The sequence below is a fragment of the Taudactylus pleione genome, unplaced genomic scaffold (assembly GCF_031769625.1).
Source record: "Taudactylus pleione unplaced genomic scaffold, aTauple2 ptg000129l, whole genome shotgun sequence".
Classification (NCBI taxonomy): domain Eukaryota; kingdom Metazoa; phylum Chordata; class Amphibia; order Anura; family Myobatrachidae; genus Taudactylus; species Taudactylus pleione.
The window spans coordinates 7,711,086-7,731,553 of record NW_028284531.1 but is presented as its reverse complement, the minus strand read 5'-3'; the positions used below and the strand labels follow the sequence as shown (position 1 = coordinate 7,731,553).

General features: G+C 43.9%; 1 protein-coding gene across 1 annotated transcript in view; it reads left to right on the top strand.

The window, feature by feature from the left end:
* Window positions 1–20,468, top strand: part of SLC30A4 (solute carrier family 30 member 4) — a 39,856-nt gene that overhangs the window by 951 nt on the left and 18,437 nt on the right. Inside the window, exons 2-5 of the mRNA XM_088472815.1 lie at window positions 2,911–3,057; window positions 4,801–4,954; window positions 5,571–5,766; window positions 20,233–20,338. Coding sequence (XP_088328941.1) covers window positions 2,911–3,057; window positions 4,801–4,954; window positions 5,571–5,766; window positions 20,233–20,338 — 603 coding nt within the window. The remainder of the gene's footprint in view (window positions 1–2,910; window positions 3,058–4,800; window positions 4,955–5,570; window positions 5,767–20,232; window positions 20,339–20,468) is intronic.

Below are 20,468 nucleotides of genomic sequence, written 5' to 3'. Positions count from 1 at the left end.
TGTGTGTGTGTGTGTACCTGTCCTGCATTGTGTGTGTGTGTGTACCTGTCCTGCATTGTGTGTGTGTGTGTACCTGTCCTGCATTGTGTGTGTGTGTGTGTGTACCTGTCCTGCATTGTGTGTGTGTGTGTGTACCTGTCCTGCATTGTGTGTGTGTGTGTGTACCTGTCCTGCATTGTGTGTGTGTGTGTGTACCTGTCCTGCATTGTGTGTGTGTGTACCTGTCCTGCATTGTGTGTGTGTGTACCTGTCCTGCATTGTGTGTGTGTGTGTGTACCTGTCCTGCATTGTGTGTGTGTGTGTGTACCTGTCCTGCATTGTGTGTGTGTGTGTGTACCTGTCCTGCATTGTGTGTGTGTGTGTGTACCTGTCCTGCATTGTGTGTGTGTGTGTACCTGTCCTGCATTGTGTGTGTGTGTGTGTACCTGTCCTGCATTGTGTGTGTGTGTGTGTACCTGTCCTGCATTGTGTGTGTGTGTGTGTACCTGTCCTGCATTGTGTGTGTGTGTGTGTACCTGTCCTGCATTGTGTGTGTGTGTGTACCTGTCCTGCATTGTGTGTGTGTGTGTACCTGTCCTGCATTGTGTGTGTGTGTGTACCTGTCCTGCATTGTGTGTGTGTGTGTACCTGTCCTGCAGTGTGTGTGTGTGTACCTGTCCTGCAGTGTGTGTGTGTGTCTGTCCTGCAGTGTGTGTGTGTCTGTCTGTCCTGCAGTGTGTGTGTGTCTGTCTGTCCTGCAGTGTGTGTGTGTCTGTCTGTCCTGCAGTGTGTGTGTGTGTCTGTCTGTCCTGCAGTGTGTGTGTGTGTGTCTGTCTGTCCTGCAGTGTGTGTGTGTGTGTGTCTGTCTGTCCTGCAGTGTGTGTGTGTGTCTGTCTGTCCTGCAGTGTGTGTGTGTGTGTGTCTGTCTGTCCTGCAGTGTGTGTGTGTGTGTGTGTCTGTCTGTCCTGCAGTGTGTGTGTGTGTGTGTGTCTGTCTGTCCTGCAGTGTGTGTGTGTGTGTGTCTGTCTGTCCTGCAGTGTGTGTGTGTGTGTGTCTGTCTGTCCTGCAGTGTGTGTGTGTGTGTGTGTCTGTCTGTCCTGCAGTGTGTGTGTGTGTGTGTGTCTGTCTGTCCTGCAGTGTGTGTGTGTGTGTGTGTCTGTCTGTCCTGCAGTGTGTGTGTGTGTCTGTCTGTCCTGCAGTGTGTGTGTGTGTGTGTCTGTCTGTCCTGCAGTGTGTGTGTGTGTGTGTCTGTCTGTCCTGCAGTGTGTGTGTGTGTGTGTCTGTCTGTCCTGCAGTGTGTGTGTGTGTGTGTCTGTCTGTCCTGCAGTGTGTGTGTGTGTGTGTCTGTCTGTCCTGCAGTGTGTGTGTGTGTGTCTGTCTGTCCTGCAGTGTGTGTGTGTGTGTGTCTGTCTGTCCTGCAGTGTGTGTGTGTGTGTGTCTGTCTGTCCTGCAGTGTGTGTGTGTGTGTGTCTGTCTGTCCTGCAGTGTGTGTGTGTGTGTGTCTGTCTGTCCTGCAGTGTGTGTGTGTGTCTGTCTGTCCTGCAGTGTGTGTGTGTGTGTGTCTGTCTGTCCTGCAGTGTGTGTGTGTGTGTGTCTGTCTGTCCTGCAGTGTGTGTGTGTGTGTGTCTGTCTGTCCTGCAGTGTGTGTGTGTGTGTGTCTGTCTGTCCTGCAGTGTGTGTGTGTGTGTGTCTGTCTGTCCTGCAGTGTGTGTGTGTGTGTCTGTCTGTCCTGCAGTGTGTGTGTGTGTGTCTGTCTGTCCTGCAGTGTGTGTGTGTGTGTCTGTCTGTCCTGCAGTGTGTGTGTGTGTGTCTGTCTGTCCTGCAGTGTGTGTGTGTGTGTCTGTCTGTCCTGCAGTGTGTGTGTGTGTGTCTGTCTGTCCTGCAGTGTGTGTGTGTGTGTCTGTCTGTCCTGCAGTGTGTGTGTGTGTGTGTGTCTGTCTGTCCTGCAGTGTGTGTGTGTGTGTCTGTCTGTCCTGCAGTGTGTGTGTGTGTGTCTGTCTGTCCTGCAGTGTGTGTGTGTGTGTCTGTCTGTCCTGCAGTGTGTGTGTGTGTGTCTGTCTGTCCTGCAGTGTGTGTGTGTGTGTGTGCCTGTCCTGCAGTGTGTGTGTGTGTGTGTGCCTGTCCTGCAGTGTGTGTGTGTGTGTGTGCCTGTCCTGCAGTGTGTGTGTGTGTGTGTGCCTGTCCTGCAGTGTGTGTGTGTGTGTGTGCCTGTCCTGCAGTGTGTGTGTGTGTGTGTGCCTGTCCTGCAGTGTGTGTGTGTGTGTGTGCCTGTCCTGCAGTGTGTGTGTGTGTGTGTGCCTGTCCTGCAGTGTGTGTGTGTGTGTGTGCCTGTCCTGCAGTGTGTGTGTGTGTGCCTGTCCTGCAGTGTGTGTGTGTGTGCCTGTCCTGCAGTGTGTGTGTGTGTGCCTGTCCTGCAGTGTGTGTGTGTGTGCCTGTCCTGCAGTGTGTGTGTGTGTGCCTGTCCTGCAGTGTGTGTGTGTGTGCCTGTCCTGCAGTGTGTGTGTGTGCCTGTCCTGCAGTGTGTGTGTGTGTGTGTGTGCCTGTCCTGCAGTGTGTGTGTGTGTGTGTGTGCCTGTCCTGCAGTGTGTGTGTGTGTGTGTGTGCCTGTCCTGCAGTGTGTGTGTGTGTGTGTGTACCTGTCCTGTCCGCAATTGGCTGCGGTATTAAGTCACATGTACCCAAGCATGGATATTCTTGAAACCTGGACTGCAATGGCGGAGTTTGGGAACCTGTGCACTATGCCTTAAACATTGGTTGCTTAAAACCAGGTCCTTGTAACAGTACGTTTTTTTTTTGTTTGTTTTTTCTCTCAAAGAAAATTGTACAAAATGATCTCTTGTCTAATAATACATGGTAAATGTTTCTTCATTGGTAGAGTTTCAATTAAACATAATCTTCAGATTATGTAACTTCTTAATCCTTTTTTAACAGGTGGGTACATTTCCAACAGCCTTGCAATCATGACTGATGCACTTCATATGCTTACTGATCTCATCAGTATTATTCTGACCTTGCTTGCCTTCTGGTTGTCGGCAAAGTCTCCAAACAAACGTTTCACCTTTGGATTCCATCGCTTAGGTATGTCTGAGCTGCACCACTTTTATAAAAATTAAAGTAGGACTAATGTTGTAGGTTTAGTAACTATAAATACATTATTGTGAACGAAGTCTTTTTTTTTTTTTTTCCCCCCATCATATAAATATACTATACGGAGACCTTGCTATTGACAAAAAACAACACCGATGATCAATTGCACTCCAAAACACAGGCACTGTTTTGCGTTCTCTACAAAAACACAGTTTCAAGCATATACAAGTATATTGCAATGTACAGGTAGGTCAGGACCAGCAGTATAAGCACCTGGTTTTTGCCAGACATACATCACATACCCTTACACCCATGTTAATAAATTGTTTGCAAAATATGCATTCACTATTGAGCATCGATAATTCTTAAAATATTTCCTTAATACATCAGAAACAACTCACATTCTAGAAAAAAAGAAAAACATTTACTTAAACAAGCACCCAAAAAGCATAATATATGCCTAACATTGTAGAAAGAACCAATCGGTTTAGTGGTGCATAAGCAAACAATCAATGATAATCGGCCACCATCATCACCTACTATTTGCACCTGCAAATAGTATGGTTTTCTCAATAGTAAATGTCTGTCCTTGCCTGCAAACACGCCCTTACTGTACTTGGCCTACATTAGAATGTCCCTTCCCCAGGCACAAGTGGAGTGCCAGAATCCAGCAAGTCTGCATATGCTTGTATGTGTGTGATCACTTTACTTAGCATACACAAGGTATATTGCAAACTCTGCATTCATGCACTGGGTATGTTTGTCCATACAGGGTATGTTCATGTGACCACATCTTCTGCTGTATATGCTGGCTATAGATCTCAAACACCACATACCCATTTATTAAGTTTTTACATGCAATAACATTTTTCTAATCGTGCCTTACGCAACAAACAGAACAGATGTCAAGGCTGGGTAAGCCTTATTGTAAGGCAGCCACAGTTCCTACACATTTCCTACTGGCATTTCATGTTTTCAGGTCATTTCCATAGATCTGAATGCATATACTACTTAACTACGTGTTAGATAATCCAGAATGAGTCCTGAATTGGAAATAATTTGTCTGGCCTAGATATCAAGTATCTGATTTTAATTTTGTGGCATTACACAAACCACTGGGCATATGAGAAGCAACTTGCACTGACTATAGCTTGCACAGCTTTTTTGTAGTAATAGGGCGAGGGCTGTAACTGCAAAGGCTTCGCTATTTCACAGCAGAGAACCATAGAATTAAATTAGGGGTTGATGTATTAAACAGTGAAAAAACTGGAGACTTGGAAAAGTTGCCCATAGCTGATTGGTTGTTATGGGCAACCTCTCCACTGGTCCACTTCTCCACTCTCCACTGCTTGATGCATTAACCACTTTCATTAGTATGCATGTTAAAGCAAGTGTTCAATAATTACTTCAGAGTGCTTTCTAATGAAGTTCAACTTTGTCACCTTCCTAGATTCCTGACCTGTGCCTCCTAATTTTAAGATGGATCTCCACCTTCAGAAAATTGTATTTTCAAAGCAGATTTACTTATTTTTATTGACCTTGGGTATGATAACAGATAAGCTATGTTCTACAATTCTGTTGTCTGCTCTAAGGTTAGGAGAAAGAACCGTCTTGGACAATATAATTATCTGAAGGTGGAGATCCCCTTTTAACAACTATTGTCAGCACATTTGGTAATTTTATTTTGTTTGTTGCTTCTATGCTATAGATTTTGCCTTTTTATTTCGATTACAGAGGTTCTGTCAGCCATCGTCAGTGTATTACTGGTGTACGTTCTCACAGGCTTCTTACTGTATGAAGCAATTGAGCGAACCATTCACATGGACTACGACATTAATGGGGATGTGATGCTGATAACAGCAGCTGTTGGTGTTGCTGTAAATCTCATGTAAGTTACGGTGATGGAAAGCGAAAAATTGTTCAACTGTTACTCAGGTACTACACCCTAGTTATGAAACATTAGCTGCTAAGGATTAGTAGTACTCATTCCGCTAATGACACTAAAGCAAATGATGACTTCAAAAGCAAGAGTACTTTGTTTCTCCAGATAAAAGTACTAGAAGTCTGCATATAAGACAAATTAACTGGGAGTTATAGGGAAATGTATTATTATTATCCACAAATTCACATAGCACAATCTATGGAGTATCAGAAATGACAACAAGGAAATTAAAGCTTAGTTGCAGCAATTCGTTTTGAAAGATGTAAATGCTCTGTATAGTTTCTTGTCCGTCCACCTGCTTTGTATTCCAGTTTATTGCATAAGATATTTACTGCTTAGGTGTCAGCTACTATTAATTTATGCATATATAGGTGTGTACTTCTCAGATCTTATGTACTCTGCAAACGCGTCCCACCCATGTCACATGATTTATTTGATATGGGTACCATTATGGAGTGTGTAACACTTAGTGCTATTTCCAGCAATGAGGTGCTCTTTGTACAAGACGCTTGTTTTGTGTTTGTTTCCAGATTCTAACTTTTTTTTATTTTCATGTCTACAGAATGGGATTCTTGTTAAATCAAGCAGGCCATCCTCATTCCCACTCACATTCTCCAAGTGCTCCAGCTATTTCTTCTCCCAGCCCCCACGGACATAGCCACGGTAGCCTAGCTGTGCGAGCCGCTTTTATACACGCGCTAGGTGACCTCGCTCAAAGTGTTGGTGTACTCATTGCTGCGTACATAATTCGTTTCAAGGTAAGAGTCCCTTTGTGAGAAAAATCAGCTTTACACAGCGTTATTTGCACTGTGATTGTTTATCATACAATATTTTGCTGTTTACAGAATTTTTTATTTTTTTTCTTGCCAGGCTAATTGTTTACCAAGCATTAATAGTGCATATCAGTTTACTCGATAATTTGTCACAAACCAGTGGTTCCCAAAGTGTTTTGTATCACGGTGTCCCAACATTTTTTTCATGGCACCCGTAGCCCAAAAGTTTCTTGTTGTGAAATCCAGCAAAAATAATGAATTTAAGTGAATTGTGCTTACCTGTCATCCTTGGGTTCAGTTATGAGTTGGTGGACAGGGTGGCACTGCTGTTTGTCCACGTATTTTATAATAGGCAAAACCAGTGCTGGTCGCTACCAATCACATTGACCATAAATAATTTGATTTGGTGCAGGACTAGCAACCACAGCATCCAAGCAAGTGCCACGCTGCACCCAGTTTGGGAACCACTGACATAACCATTAAAATGAAGGTCACTGAGCCCTCTTTAAATGGGACAAACACAAGGGAAGTATTTCAGTTGAACAAACAAGTAAAGGAATTCTAACATGACATGAACCTTAATAAAATGAAGACTCTGGTTTTAAACTGCCGTTCTGGGTGATACTGCTAATCCCCTACTTTTTATATCCGTACAACAAATCAACTGCTAATATATACACACTGTAAATAAAATCTATATAATATAGTGTGTACTGTTATAAAGAATTGGCTTATATAAAAAAAAAAGTCTTTACTTTCTCAATAACTAATAAAAACTACATAAGCACATCTCCTATCACTATCACTGTGCTCAGCAGAAATAAGCAGCAGACCTAATTGGAGAGAGTGATGAACACAAGAGGCAGTAAATGTCCTTTGGAAGTAATCTCTGGTCAGGATATAATATGGAAATCTTTTGCTGATTATTAGAGAAGTCCTCAATTGCAACAATATCTTTGTCACTAATCTGCAATAGGCAATAAATACTTGAGCAACAGCAATATGAAATACTATTATCAGCTTCAACCTTGTTAAAATAAAAGAGTAAAGTTAAAGTTGTTCTGAGGTATTTGGAAGAAGAAACATTGAGGGCTCCACACTGAGCAACCGCATTATTCAGCTGACAGTGCCATCTGAGAGTACCCTCTATACAACCCACGGGTCCTTACTGCACTTGTGAGGCTATTTACAGACATGGGCGGCAGGTTTACACTGCATGTTACACACCTGATGTGTGTGCTAGCAAGCCTTGTAGCTGCTGCAGGATGAACTGCGGCTCACTGAACACAAGGACAAGTGTTCAGTACTTTGGTAGTCCCAGCTGCCGCCAGACCGAAGCTGTTGGACGAACGTGGACAGCATTTCTAACAACAGCTCCGAACATAAGCACCCCGGGGAGTCCTCCAAATTGTGGAACTTATCACGGCAGTAGGTACTAGTAGCTGCTGTTACAAGACAGCCATAGGACTGTACATTTGCACAGATATGACAGGACCAAGAGAGGTTATGGTGTATTTTTTTTTCTTCTGCCTCCATAGGGGACACAGGCTTTGCGCTGGGTATAGGTTGCAGACTGGGCACCACACGGTTAAACTTGTTGAGCGCAGCCCAGACTCCCCTGCCCCCGGTCACAGGCACCTCAGTTTAGTGTTGGTACCTGCAGAGGACTCACTGTGCTGCAGCTTCACTGGATTTACTAATCATTTAAATTTTTACTGTGTAAGGAGCGCTAGGCATCTTATAGGTTGCGCATGTTGCCTGCCTGGTTAAAAATGTCACCCTTCCTCTTTCTAACACTGCATTCCTTTAAATAGTCGAGTTTCTTGTTTTCATGTCTTATTAAGATAGAGATTTAACTCTTTATTATATCTGTTTGTATTTATAATTCTATAATGATAATGTCTTACAGTTGTAGCTGCTATTCTCAGTGGGTAACTCAGATTGACTCTAACTGGTTAGGAGTATTGTCTATAATCAGGGCACTATGTGTCTCTTAAACTGAAACACTAGTTCACTGTCTATATTAGATACAATTGTAGCTGATCAGAAGGGCCACATTTACCTCTATTACAATTTCTCAGCACTTATAATCCCACTAGGCAGACTTTACACCACTCATTTACTCAGTGGATTCTAATACTATAATAAACACAAGATGTTTGTGTCTAAAATTTTCTTATATAGAGTAACAGCTGTATATGTATTGGATAATTAGTATAGCATAAGTCAGCTTGTATTGTTATTAAATAATCAGTTTATCATTAAATAATATAGTATAGGTCATATATTTTCCACTTTATTTAAATAAATAGTTGGTAATGAGTATTCCCATTAATGGATGAATCTCAACTGAAATACTGATCTATTCAATTAAAATAATCATAATTATATCGCATCCAGGATTCAGTATTCACATGGCATCTCGACACAATCGCCAGGTACCGAGGTACTGCCCTCGCACCAGAGATCCGGGTGCCTTTTTGGTGGATGTTCTGGCAGTTCAGTACTCCTGTTCGTTTTTCCTCCAGTCTCTTCCGCGGGTCCTCCACAAATTGAAATTGGATGGCGGCACGGTGATCCTAGTGGCTCAGTTTTGGCTGCAGAGGGCGTGATACGCAGATCTACAGGACCTCTCCGACGCTCCTCTGCATCTTCAACTGCAGCCAGATCTTCTATCTCGGAGCCCATGCTTTCATCCGGATCTGGCCCGTCTTGCTTTGACGGGGAGACTCTTGAGACATCCATCTTGAGAGATAAGGGGTTCTCCAGGTCAGTCGTTCACACTATGCTCAATGCCCATAAGCCCTCTTCAGCTAGGATTTACCACCTGGTTTGGGGAACTTACTTTGACTGGTGTTCGGCTAGGAATCTAACCCCAGGTCATTCCGACTTTCTAGAGTCCTCTCCTTTTTGCAGGCTGGGCTGGATTTGGGCCTCCGTCTTGCTTTTACTAAAGGTGCAAGTTTCAGCTCTTTCGGAACTCTTTCAGAGGCAGATTGCGCTGTTGCCAGATGTTCTGACTTTTTTTCAGGGTGTTCTCCACGTACAACCCCCGTTTGTGCCGGTGGCTCCTTGGAATTTATCTCTGGTTCTTATGGCCCTTTAGTCTTCGCCTTTTTAAGCCCTTTGGATACAGTAGACTTTTTTTGTTCGCTTACCAGGAAGACTTTCTCCTTGCCATAGCTTCTGCCTGATGGGTGTTTGACTTGAGCGCATTTTCTTGTCGCTCTCCGTTTCTAATCTTTCACCAGGACCGAGCTGTCCTTCAAACACAACTAGGTTACCTTTCTAAGGTTGCTTCTAAGTTCCACATCAATCGAGATTGTGGTTCCAGGTTACAGATTCCTCACCGGAGGAGGCCTCTTCGAATGTTTTGTGAGCTCTCCCGATTTAAGTAAACTGGACAATGGACTTGCGTAGGACAGATTCCCTCTTTGTCCTGTATGATTTTCACAAATGTAGCTAGCCGGCTACTAAGCAGTTACTGGCCAGATTGATCCGTTTGACTATTCGCCACGCTTATGCGGCGGCAGATGTTTCAGCACAGGCCGTGGTGAGGGCTCATTCAACCCGGGCAGTGCGCTGTGGTGCTTCTGCGGAGCAGCTGTGTAAAGCGGCCAGGTGGTTCTCTGCAATATATTTCTAAAGTTCTATTCTTTTGACACCTTCGCCTCCCCTGATGCGGCTTTTGGGCAAAGAGTTCTCAGCACAGCCCAGGATCGTCCCCTCCCTTTGGGACGTCCCAGCGTAAATCCTGTGTGTCTTATGGAGGAGGAAGAAAAGGTGATTTATGTGCTTTCCTGTTAAATCCTTTTCTTCGATTCCATAGGGGACATAGGGCGCCCACCCTGACGCACCTGACCTGCTGGGTCTTTGCTCTGCTTCCGTGTCTCCTGTTCACATTTCTTGTGTGTATGGACCGGAGTGCGTGCCAGTCTTTCTTCTCCTTCCTCTTGCCCCTGGCTTTAGGCTTCTTAACTAAACTGAGGTGCCTGTCGTTGGGGGAGGGGGAGTCTGGGCTGTGCTCAATATATTTAACAGTGTGCTGCCCAGACAACCCACCAACCTATACCCAGTGTAAAGCCTGTGTCCCCTATGGAATCGAAGAAAAGGATTTACCAGGTAAGCACATACATCTGCTTTTATCTACAAAATACACATTACTTTTTCATCCATCTGGGGGATACTATTACTTCTGAGTTATACGTAGTGAGGTGTGGAGTCAGGCACTAACTAATTGAAACTGGCTCTAACCCCTCCCCTTCTAACATAACCTCTGTCATTTTAGTGCCTTGGAGAGTAAGGCACTAGCTAGGTCCTAGCTTTTAGTTAGGTTTTATTTATTTTGATGTTTGGTTTGGGTACTTAGTTTCTTGCAACAGACAAGCATTAGTAGAGTGGAAGTTAGATAGAATTGAAGTTTGTGTGAACCCTGTATCCCACTCTAAAGACGGCCCTTGGGAAAGTCACCAAGTCCCTGCGTCTTTCCATACCTGACACGCATCTGAAGGGGCCACTGGCAAAAGAGAAGGTAAGCTTTATACATGTTATATGTAAAATACCTTGTTGCTTGTATTTACTGCCTCCCAGCATGAGTATGTTATTACTCTCGTGGCTGTAGGGCCGGCGTGTCTCTCACCTCCCCCGACTTCCGCAGCACCCGCTGCTTTCAGTGACCCGACGTTTTTTTGGGGAGGACCACTGGAGGGGATTACAGAAGCAGAAACATGCTGCTGGCTTTGTGGGGGAGAGAGAGGCTTGAACGCCCCCAGGACACGGCGCCGCTGCACATGCGGTTGTGCCGTTGGTGAGGTGGTCATTATAGGCCGCAGTAACACTGTAGTCTCCGGATGGAAATGTTGAAGGCTGTGATGACGTCGGGCATCCTGAATGAAACAGAAGACGTACCCAGCCACACCTCGCCCAGGTATTTGAGTTTCAGCATCTCACGCACAAACAGCTGTTGAGAGCGGCTGGAGTTCTGCTTGGAGAGATTCACTGCAGAGGGGGATGGCGGTGTATTAACAGATAAGCAGTTAACTCGTATTATTTAGTGTTGGGTATTAACTAGAGATGAGCGGGTCCGGTTCAACGAGAACCGGACCCACCCGAACATTGCAATTCCGAGTCAAATCCAAGACTGGCTAGGGCTTTACCTGCGTGACTCTGTTCTCAAGACGAGGCAAAACGTCATCCTCGCGTTGTTGGATTCTACCTGGTTTTGGATTATATTAAAGGTCCCCGCGATCTGCACCATTTTTACTTCAGCTGTGGAGAGAGCGAAGCCAGCAGACGTGTAGTCACTGTTGTCCATAAAGGGGCTTTAGGCTGGGTACACACGTAAAGATTTTCTGTCCAACCATCCAACTTGTTGATTGGTTGGAATGAAAATTTGGTAAGGTATGAAAGCAAATGACAATCAGCAATTTGCTCCCAAATGCCGGAAAATGGACAAAAATTGTTGTTTGAACAAATTGTTTAGATCAAACATTTAACAAACTTGTCTGACCGACCATTTCATCTGTTTTTTTTGGCATTTAGGAGCAAATTGCTGATCATCTGTTACTCCCATACATTACCAGCTTTTCATTCCAACCAATCTACTAGTTGTGGGTGGTTGGACAGAAAATTTTTACGTGTGTACCCAGCCTTAGGCTGCAGTATATAAAGGGAGGCTTCCTTCAGTGGGTGCTGCAGCTGCTGTCACTTGTCCTGTCCATCAGGCTAGGGCTGCAGTCCATAAAGGGGTGCTGTGTTGTCCAGGGGTGGTGCTCTGTCAATTAGGGGTGCTTTTCCCCAGTGTAAAAAAAAAATCAGTTTTTCTTCAGGGTCCATAGGGTCCACAGAATCTTCCTTGGTGGTATGTAGTTAGAGTGATCTATTGTACCAAACAGCTTACAGCTTTGAAGCTCCCAGCATGCACAGATCCTCCTCCCTATATTACCCACCCCCAGCCACAGGCATTCATTTTTTGTTTGGTGCGCGGCAAGTATCCAGAAGCACTGTTTTAACAGTGGGACTGCCTAGGCAGTCTCAGACTTTTATTTTTATTTTTTTATTTATCTGAGTATAGCAGTATTAGGTGCTGAATACGACGCTTAAACTGCGACTCCTACCTCCGCAAGATTATTCCTGATGTGGGGAATCGTGCGTGAAGCAGTCCAGGTCCCCGGTGTAGGAGACTCATTGAAGGCAGCTGCGAGTGAAGGTCTCGTTTAAGTGTCACCACTAAGGCGGCCGGGGCCATATCGTCTGTCGCTGGGGACGGATAGTAGACTCACTAGATGGCGTCTACTACTGTGAGGCCAGCATACCTGTGCCGTCAAAATCACAGCTATGGGGAGATAGGCGCTCCCCCGGCCGCTCCTCCCCCAACCCAGACGCAACTTCCGGTTGCGGATTCCTGCTTCTGGTTTGCTACTTCTGACCACCTCATGTGTGAGACGCTCACAGTCCAACTTGGGTGTGCTGCTGAAAGCTGTTGGTCTCAGAGGTTAGGTCGGTCTCCCTGCATAACTCTCCCTTGGGTCAGGTATATAGCACTCTATATCCTACCAATACCCCTGAGGGGGCTGGTCAGTTGATTCAGTCCATTTGTATTTAGCATTTCATTATATTTATGCATTTTATATGACTGTGATGCTAGCTACCGTATTTATACTGCCTTTTCACAACTGTCTGATATATCTATCACTGTGTTTCTCATCCCTCTGAAGGTGTGTGGGGTTTTTCATTTAATGTCACATTGCATTTATACTCTATACGTTATACCTGTTACACATTGCTATGTCTAAATGTAAAGGAGAGAAGGATGAGCTTCCTGTGCTGAAACCATGTAAATCCTGTTTTGCAGACCTGTTTGAGCAGGATTTTGTGCAAGATGGGTTGTGTAGTGCCTGTTGTTAACAGCCACCTTTTATATCTTGTACACCAACACAAGATTTGGTGGACAGGGCCGCAGCGTTGCGTGCTCCTGCCACGATATTGCCTACTGATATGGGGGTACCCACAGCATTTGCATCCTTCTATGTATATGCCCCCCATGAATCCTTGTTGGTTTGATTCTTCTGCTCACTCTAGTCAAAGTTATGCTGCCGTCTATAGCCCCTCAGCAGGTGGTGCAGGCGAATAGACCAGTGGCGGTAAAGCGGCGGCGTTGGCAAATTAGCTGTGTTATTATTGTACGGTGATACTGCCGCAGTTTATCGTCCACTTATTTGTGACCCTGCAGGTGGTCTGTCTGCACTTGTCAGGGTTGCTTTGTTGTCCATAAAGAAGGGGTGCTGTCTGTGTTGTTCATCAAGGGGCTGCTGCCTCGTTCAGGGGTGCTCTTCCCCAGTGTTAAAAAATAAATAAATAAAAATAAATATATATATATATATATATATACTGCAGTGTAAGGTTGTTGATATGGAGGACGATCAAATGAGAGGAGAGCAGGAACCGCATACCAGCCTTGCAGCTGCTGTCAGCAGTCATGATGATGATGCAAGGCTGTCAATGTCCTCTATGAAGGCCGATGCCCAAGGGCTTAAGTCGGGGCATTTAAAATCAAACAAGCAATGTTTTACAGTGTTAAAAAAAAAAAAAAAAAAAAGTAAAAGCTAAGTTGGCTGCAGAGAAACAAAAAATTTTCAATATGCCATTTAGTACATGAAGTGGCAAGGAAAAGATAAGCCCTTGGCCTTTATTCATATCTGGTGGTTCTGCATCTTATGATGATGTAAGCCCTTCTCTGAGAAGTGTCAAAAAAAATGAAAATCACTAAGGCACATGAACCAACTGTGTGCTCAGAAATGTCAGATTCCCGAGGAGAGTCTGTGTCCGCTGTTGCCATGTGTGAGCCTGACCTTTCTAACACACTACTTGAAGAAGATCCTCCTTCCACCATTTGTGTACCCTCTGCAAATGTGGGGATGAGCAGCACAAGTCAACATGCTGATGCTGACTTAGAAATTGAGGATGCTTCTGTGGAATTGCACCAGAAGGATGAGGAGGATATTTCTGTAGTTGGCGCTAACAAGGATGATGAGGATGTTGATGCCGAGGATGTTTGTGTAAATCGGACATTTGTTGCCCATGGTATGAAAAAGCCCATTGTTATGCCGGGGCAAAAGACAAAAAAAATCCACTTCTCATGTGTGGAATTATTTCCACCCATATCCGGACAACAGTTGTCAAGCCATCTGTAACATTTGCCAAGCAAGAGTGCGTAGAGGTAAGGACCTTAACCATCTAAGAACCTCCTCCCTGTTACGTCACTTGCAGCGCATTCATCAAATTCCAAAGTGTTTGCAAAATTCAGAAACTTTGGCTAAAAACGTAACAATCAGTCCATTGTCACCTAGCTGCTACCTTCTCTTTGTTAGATCCAAGCGCCTGCAATATCCAACACCTGCATCATCAACATCCTCAATCGTGATCGCAAGTAGTCCTGCTCCATCCAATTTCATAAGCATGACTGACTCCTCTCCTATTTGTGATTCCTCAGAAGGATCCTTGAGTGCTATGTCTGTTTCTGCTGCTGGGGGTGGATCTTCATCCCAGAAAGACTAAGAAGACTACTACTAGTAGTAATTTAAAAAAAATAATATACTATTAAGCAATCCTTTGATAGAGGAAGTAAGTATAACAGCTGACGCCATGATGGCTTTGCTAGTATTAGATGGTGAAATAATAGAAAATCAGGATGATAGTGTGGAGGAAGTGCAAAAGGAGGATGAGGGGAATATGTGTGTCCTATCTGTCGCTAATGAGGAGGATGTTTGAGTAGCCACCAGTGGCAGCAGTTCTTGTTCGTGATAAAGAGAGAGCCAGAAAAGCCACGTCTTGGGTGTGGAATTATTTTTAATCAAAATTCTGACAACCATTGTGAAGGCATCTGTTCCATTTGTAAAGCCAAAGTTACCAGAGAAAGGGACGTTAACCATCTAGGCACCTCCTCCCTGTTACGTCATTTGCAGTGGGTTCATGCAATTTGTTTAACAAAATTATAATTTGTAAATTAATAACAAGCAGTCCAGTATTGGCTACCAGCAGTTTGGACCAGTACATGCAATCTCCACCACCAACATCCTCCTACTTAATAATTGAAGATAGTCCTTCCAAAAAATAATTTGTTGAAGCCCAAACAAACCAAGGACTTCAACCACAAAAGTGTCAGTTCTTGTTGTTAAAGTGCTTGGTTTGTTAACTGTGCATGTCCTTTTTAATATCCCACATTAGCATGTGTGGGAGGGCCCAAGGACAATTCCATCTTGCACTTCTTTTCCTTACATTTTGCACAATTTGGGGCCTTGCCGACTGACATTATTATAGTTTATTAAACTGCCATCCTGTCTGCCACTGCTGTGTGGCAATGTTTCATAGATGTCTTATATTTTTTTTAAACTGCCTTGCGTTTGTGCCACTGCTCTGTCACTTACTTCAGCCAGCCAGCTCGCTGCAGCCTTTGGCCTATATTGGTGAAAAATAGTGAAATCAACATTGTGAGGTGGTTAAAAATGGAATCGGTATGAAATACTGTCGGTTCGATTCCTGGCAGCGCCTGGCTGACAGCGCTAGAAATCCCGATCGTCGCTAAGGTAAGTATAAACTAACCTAACCCCCTAACCCTCCTTAGGGGTTCCTAAACCTAACCTAATCCCCCCCTGGGCCCGCCTAAACCTAAGTCCCCTGGGGGGGTGCTTAACCCTAACCCTCCCTTCCCCCTAGCCTAACCGTCCCCACGGGTGCCCTAAACCTAATGCCGCTGTCCGCTCACGGCGCCTGGCATCCTTTCGATCGGAATGCCGGGCGCTGGTCTCCCGGCGTCGGGGAAATGTCAGGCGTCTATATCTAGACGCCCGGCATTTCACCCTCGCCGGGATATGACAGTCAGGAAGCCGGCTGTCTGTATTAAGGCAGCCGGTTTCCCGATTGTATACCATTAAAAATGCCTGGAAATGTCTGAAAGTTATTATTAAAGTTAATATTACTGTAGGAACAAAAACAGGCCCAAATTATGTGGTTTTAGCTGTTTATATAATTTTGTTTGAAAAAAATAGATGCAAAACCAAAACACGCAAGGGTGGTTTTGTAAAACCAAATCCAGATCTGAAACCTTGAAGGAGATACAGATCCAAAACCAAAACATGGGGGTCGGCGCACATCCCTAGTATGAACCTGGTGATCTATGTTGGGTTTACAATATTGTGATATATAAGCTTCTTTACTGCACTGTTTCTCAGGAATCTAGGCAGTAACATACAGGAGGCACCTCAATGTAGCATCTTATAAATTATTAAGATGTTATGATTTATATTAAATGTTTGATTAATGTATATGATGTTGGAGTCTGTTTATAAGAATATTGTTATAGGATGGCATGTAAACAGTTAACAGGTAATTAGAAAATCTAGCCACCAATCAGCCCTCTTTGTGAGTGATAAAATGAGGCTCCAATAAGCGTGCAGCTATCCTAGTTGAAACCGCCGTGTCATAGGGCGGAGAAACGCGTCAGTTGACTCGTGGGAGGCAGGTGGAATGCATACTGGAAGCCGGAAGTTCCAGAATACCGGAAGTGGCATAAAGCAATATCCCCAGCGTCTCCTACATACTACAGCATTGTTTTCCGCTAAAAGTGCCGCGGAATAAGCACAGAGGTCCCTCTGCCTCGGACCTAAATCCAATATCTTGAGGGCCAGAGGATTTTCAGAATCTGTTGTGAAAACCATGATACAGGCTCGCAAACCTTAGACCACACGGTGTGGATAGCGCCTTATCTATAGGTGCCAGCGTACACACGACTGTAGCACAGGATTAATTATGCTTCTAAAAGAGCCAGTGTTTTCCCCTGGAATAAGGGTAGAGGTAAGAACTATTAAGTCATTAGTGTCTCTGGACACGAGAAAAGCTACTGGATGGTAATATATCTCCATGCTTCTTTCTTACAAAACATCTTTATTGAGTGGACTTGTGCCTCAATGACATTACTAACTATCACGCTTTGCTGCTAATACTAATTACTAACTTGAACCTGCTTATCTGCTTGATTATTTTGTGACTGGACTTTAAGCTATTAACCTAGTGCAGATTTCGCTGCAATCATTGCATTTATTGAGACTGGGATATTTTGGTTACCTGCCATATCATATCATATTTGTATATATGAATGCTTTAACCGGATCCCTGTAAAATTGGATTAATATTCTAGTGGCCACTTGGCTTTTTATCTGTTGTTTTGTTTCCTACTGTGTACCATTGTATAGCAATTTTAAATGTATTTTTACTAAATTGTTTGATTTCAAACCAGTAGCTGGACTAGCGCTCCCATTATTTTTTCTTTTTTGCGCTTACTACTTACAAGCAGGTTGGCACATGCAGCTGGCAAGCAATGAGGGAGGTTTCTCGCATCCTTCATTGGGCAGAAAATTGGGTTCCAGCTATTTCGGCAAATTACATTTCAGGGGTGGACTCCTAAAGTCACCACAATGTGCATCCAGGGGAAAAGGAATTACACCAGGAGGTGTTTGCGGAAATAGTTTCCAAATGGAAATCTCCAGACATAGATCTAATGGCTTCTCGTCTCATCAAGAAACTTCCAAAGTATAGATATATGCCCTTTAGTCCTCGGGCATCTCTGGTGGTTGCCGTGACAGCACGTTGGGTGTTTCAGCTGGGATACATCTTTCCTCCTCTGGTAATGTTACCAAAGGTAATTCAGCGGATTCGATTAGTGGCACGGCCGGTCATTCTGGTGACTAGACTGGCCGCACCATCATTTGTAAACCGTTCTTCGGAATATGTTGGCAGATGTTTCGTATCGTCTGCTCCTGCGTCCAGATCTGTTACTTCAGAGTCCATGTCGTCACCCAGTTTCCCTCACTTGGCTTTGACGGCATGGTTCTTAAATCCAATATCTTGAGGGCCAAAGGGTTTTCAGAATCTGTTGTGACAACCATGATACAGGCTCGCAAACCAGTTACTTCCAAGATTTATCATAAAATATAGAAGATATTTATTTCTTGGTGTGAACAACACAAGTTCAAACCTGAAAGGTTCCGAGTGTCTCCTCTCTTGTCTTTTCTGCAAGAGGGGTTGGTTAAGGGTCTTAGATTGTCCTCTCTTAAGGGACAATTTTGGCCTCCATTCCTGAAGTTCAAATCTTCTTACACGGGGTTCTTCATATGCAGCCTCCTTACGTCCTGCCGGTTCCTCCTTGGGACTTAAAATTAGTTTTGGAGGCACTTCAAAAGGTACCATTTGAGCCTTTGGGATCTGTAGAATTGCAATCTCTCACTTTGAAGGTTGTTTTTTTTTTTTTTTTTCTTTTGGCCATTACCTCGGCCAGAAGGGTATCTGAGTTAGCGGCTCTTTCTTGTAAATCTCCGCTTCTCATTTTTCATGAGGATAGGGGTAGTGTTACGCACTAAACCTTCCTTTCTTCTGAAGGTGGTTTTGGCTTTCCACATTAACCAGGATATTGTCCTTCCAGCTTTTCGCCAGGATTTAGTGACTAGTGAAGCTTCTTACTTAGCACTGTTGGATGTGTTACGCATTTACTTGGACAGTACTGCGTCTTTGAGGCATACAGATTCCCTGTTGGTGTTGATTGATGGACCAAAAAGAGGCTGGCCAGCTTCAAAAGGATCCATTTCTAGATAGGTCACTTTTGCCAATCGGCAGGCATATTTGTCCTCAAATGTGACGGTTCCGGCCTCAATTTGGGCCCACTCGACTCATGCTGTTGGGGTTTCTTGAGCTGTACGGCATGGTGCCTCGGTTGAGCAGTTGTGCAAAGCTGCTACCTGGTCATCCGTACGCACTTTTACAAAAATTTTACTGCTTCGATACATTTGGCGCGTGGGAAGCCAGTGTTAGGCGGAAAATTCTTAGAGCTGTCTGTTCCGACTCTCCCCCTCCTTTATTGGCTTGCTTTGATATATCCCAGATGTAATGGCATCCCCCAGATGGATGAAAAAGGAAATTTGGTTTTTACTCCCCATAAATTCACTTCCTTGGAGTTCATCTGGGGGAAGCTGGGATCCCTCCCTTGTTTGGTTTCATACTAGATACCTGTTGGTTTCTGGTTTCTCAGTTCTTCCGTGGGTCTTTCTCCGGCTTTGTTAAACATAGACTAAGGTTATGGTGGAAGGGGAGAGGTTATATAGGGGGTGGGAGCCAGTTTCAATTAGTTAGTGCCCGTCTCCATACCTCACTATGCATAACCCAGAAGTAATGGCATCCCCCCCCAATGGACTCCAAGGAAGAGATTTTACTGTGACTAAAAATCTAATTTTTACAGAGATCATATGTTGCCTTCTGTTATATAAGTGCTAATCAGCCAAACAATCTACAGCCACAGGTTTCATGAATAGTTTATTTATATAGAGGTAAGAATAGGTTAACGGATCTTTTTAGTGGTAGCATAGAGACCATCCTAAAATACATTTGGCAACCATTTTAATCATTGAGCCTCTTATGCGAAAAATGTTCAGATATAGATTTTCTCAATGTGTTTTATATTAATAAGCCACAAATTAATTTACATTTCTGTGGGACTATGGGCCTGATTCAGAGCCGGACGCAATTAGCGCTCGCTCCGTCCAGAAAATAGGGGTGGCTATTCAAATGAACCGTTCGCTCTTTGCATTCTGTTCACGCCTCTAGGTCTGAACGAGCTAACAAAACTTGCGGTCGTTTTTTTGGAAACTACGCCCCCTGGCTACGCGCATCCTACGTCATTTCCGCTATTTATTAGATTAATCGAATACATCGACCAGGGTATGAGCTGCTCTCTATTCTTGTGGTTGGTTTTTGCTACCACAATTTTGCGAGCAGTTCTGGCTATAAAATAGCCAAGTGACGTGGTCAATGACGCTGCTGTTTTAATTATGCACACCCATAAAACGCCCGTTTTGACCTTTAAGCACGCCTGCGATCGGATCTCCACTCCCCGTTTTCAAGCACCTTCCCCTGTTACCACCCACATACGCCTCTTTCTGTCACTCAAATTATCAGGCATTCGCTATTTTGCGAGCACATGAATTTCGACCGCACTGACTGGTTCGCGCATGCGTATAACTATCTGTACGCATGCGCAGTTGGGCAAACATCGCTCGGAGCGAACGAGCGGCCGCTTACGAGCGGCTCTGAATCAGGCCCTATGTCTGGTGTGGACCACACAGTCCATTTTCTTTATCTGAGAAATGGATTTAACAATGAGTACCAAAAAGCCTAAATAAACAAGGTTTTTCTTACTGCAATGCCCAGAAGTGTGCACAACGTGGAGCTTGCATCTAATTGAATCTGCATTTTACCTGTGTTTTGTGAAATAATATATGTATACTATTCTCAAGAAATTCAGGTCTCTAACCTCTAATAGCAAAACAAATATTGATTGGAACTTAATGTTCTTCTGTTGTATATGATCATAACACAGAGTAAATAATATACAGTTCTATCTTTCAGCCAGAATACAAAATTGCAGACCCAATCTGTACCTATGTATTTTCTGTACTAGTACTTTTCACTACCGTGCGACTTCTAAGAGACACAGTGATTATAATACTTGAAGGTAAGCAGAAATCTATTACTTCATAATAATTCTTATTTTGAATGTCAGTCAATATATTCCCTGATTTCATGTTAAGAAGAACTTAATTTATTTATCAAACAAATAGTGTCTCCTAACAGATTAAGTCTAC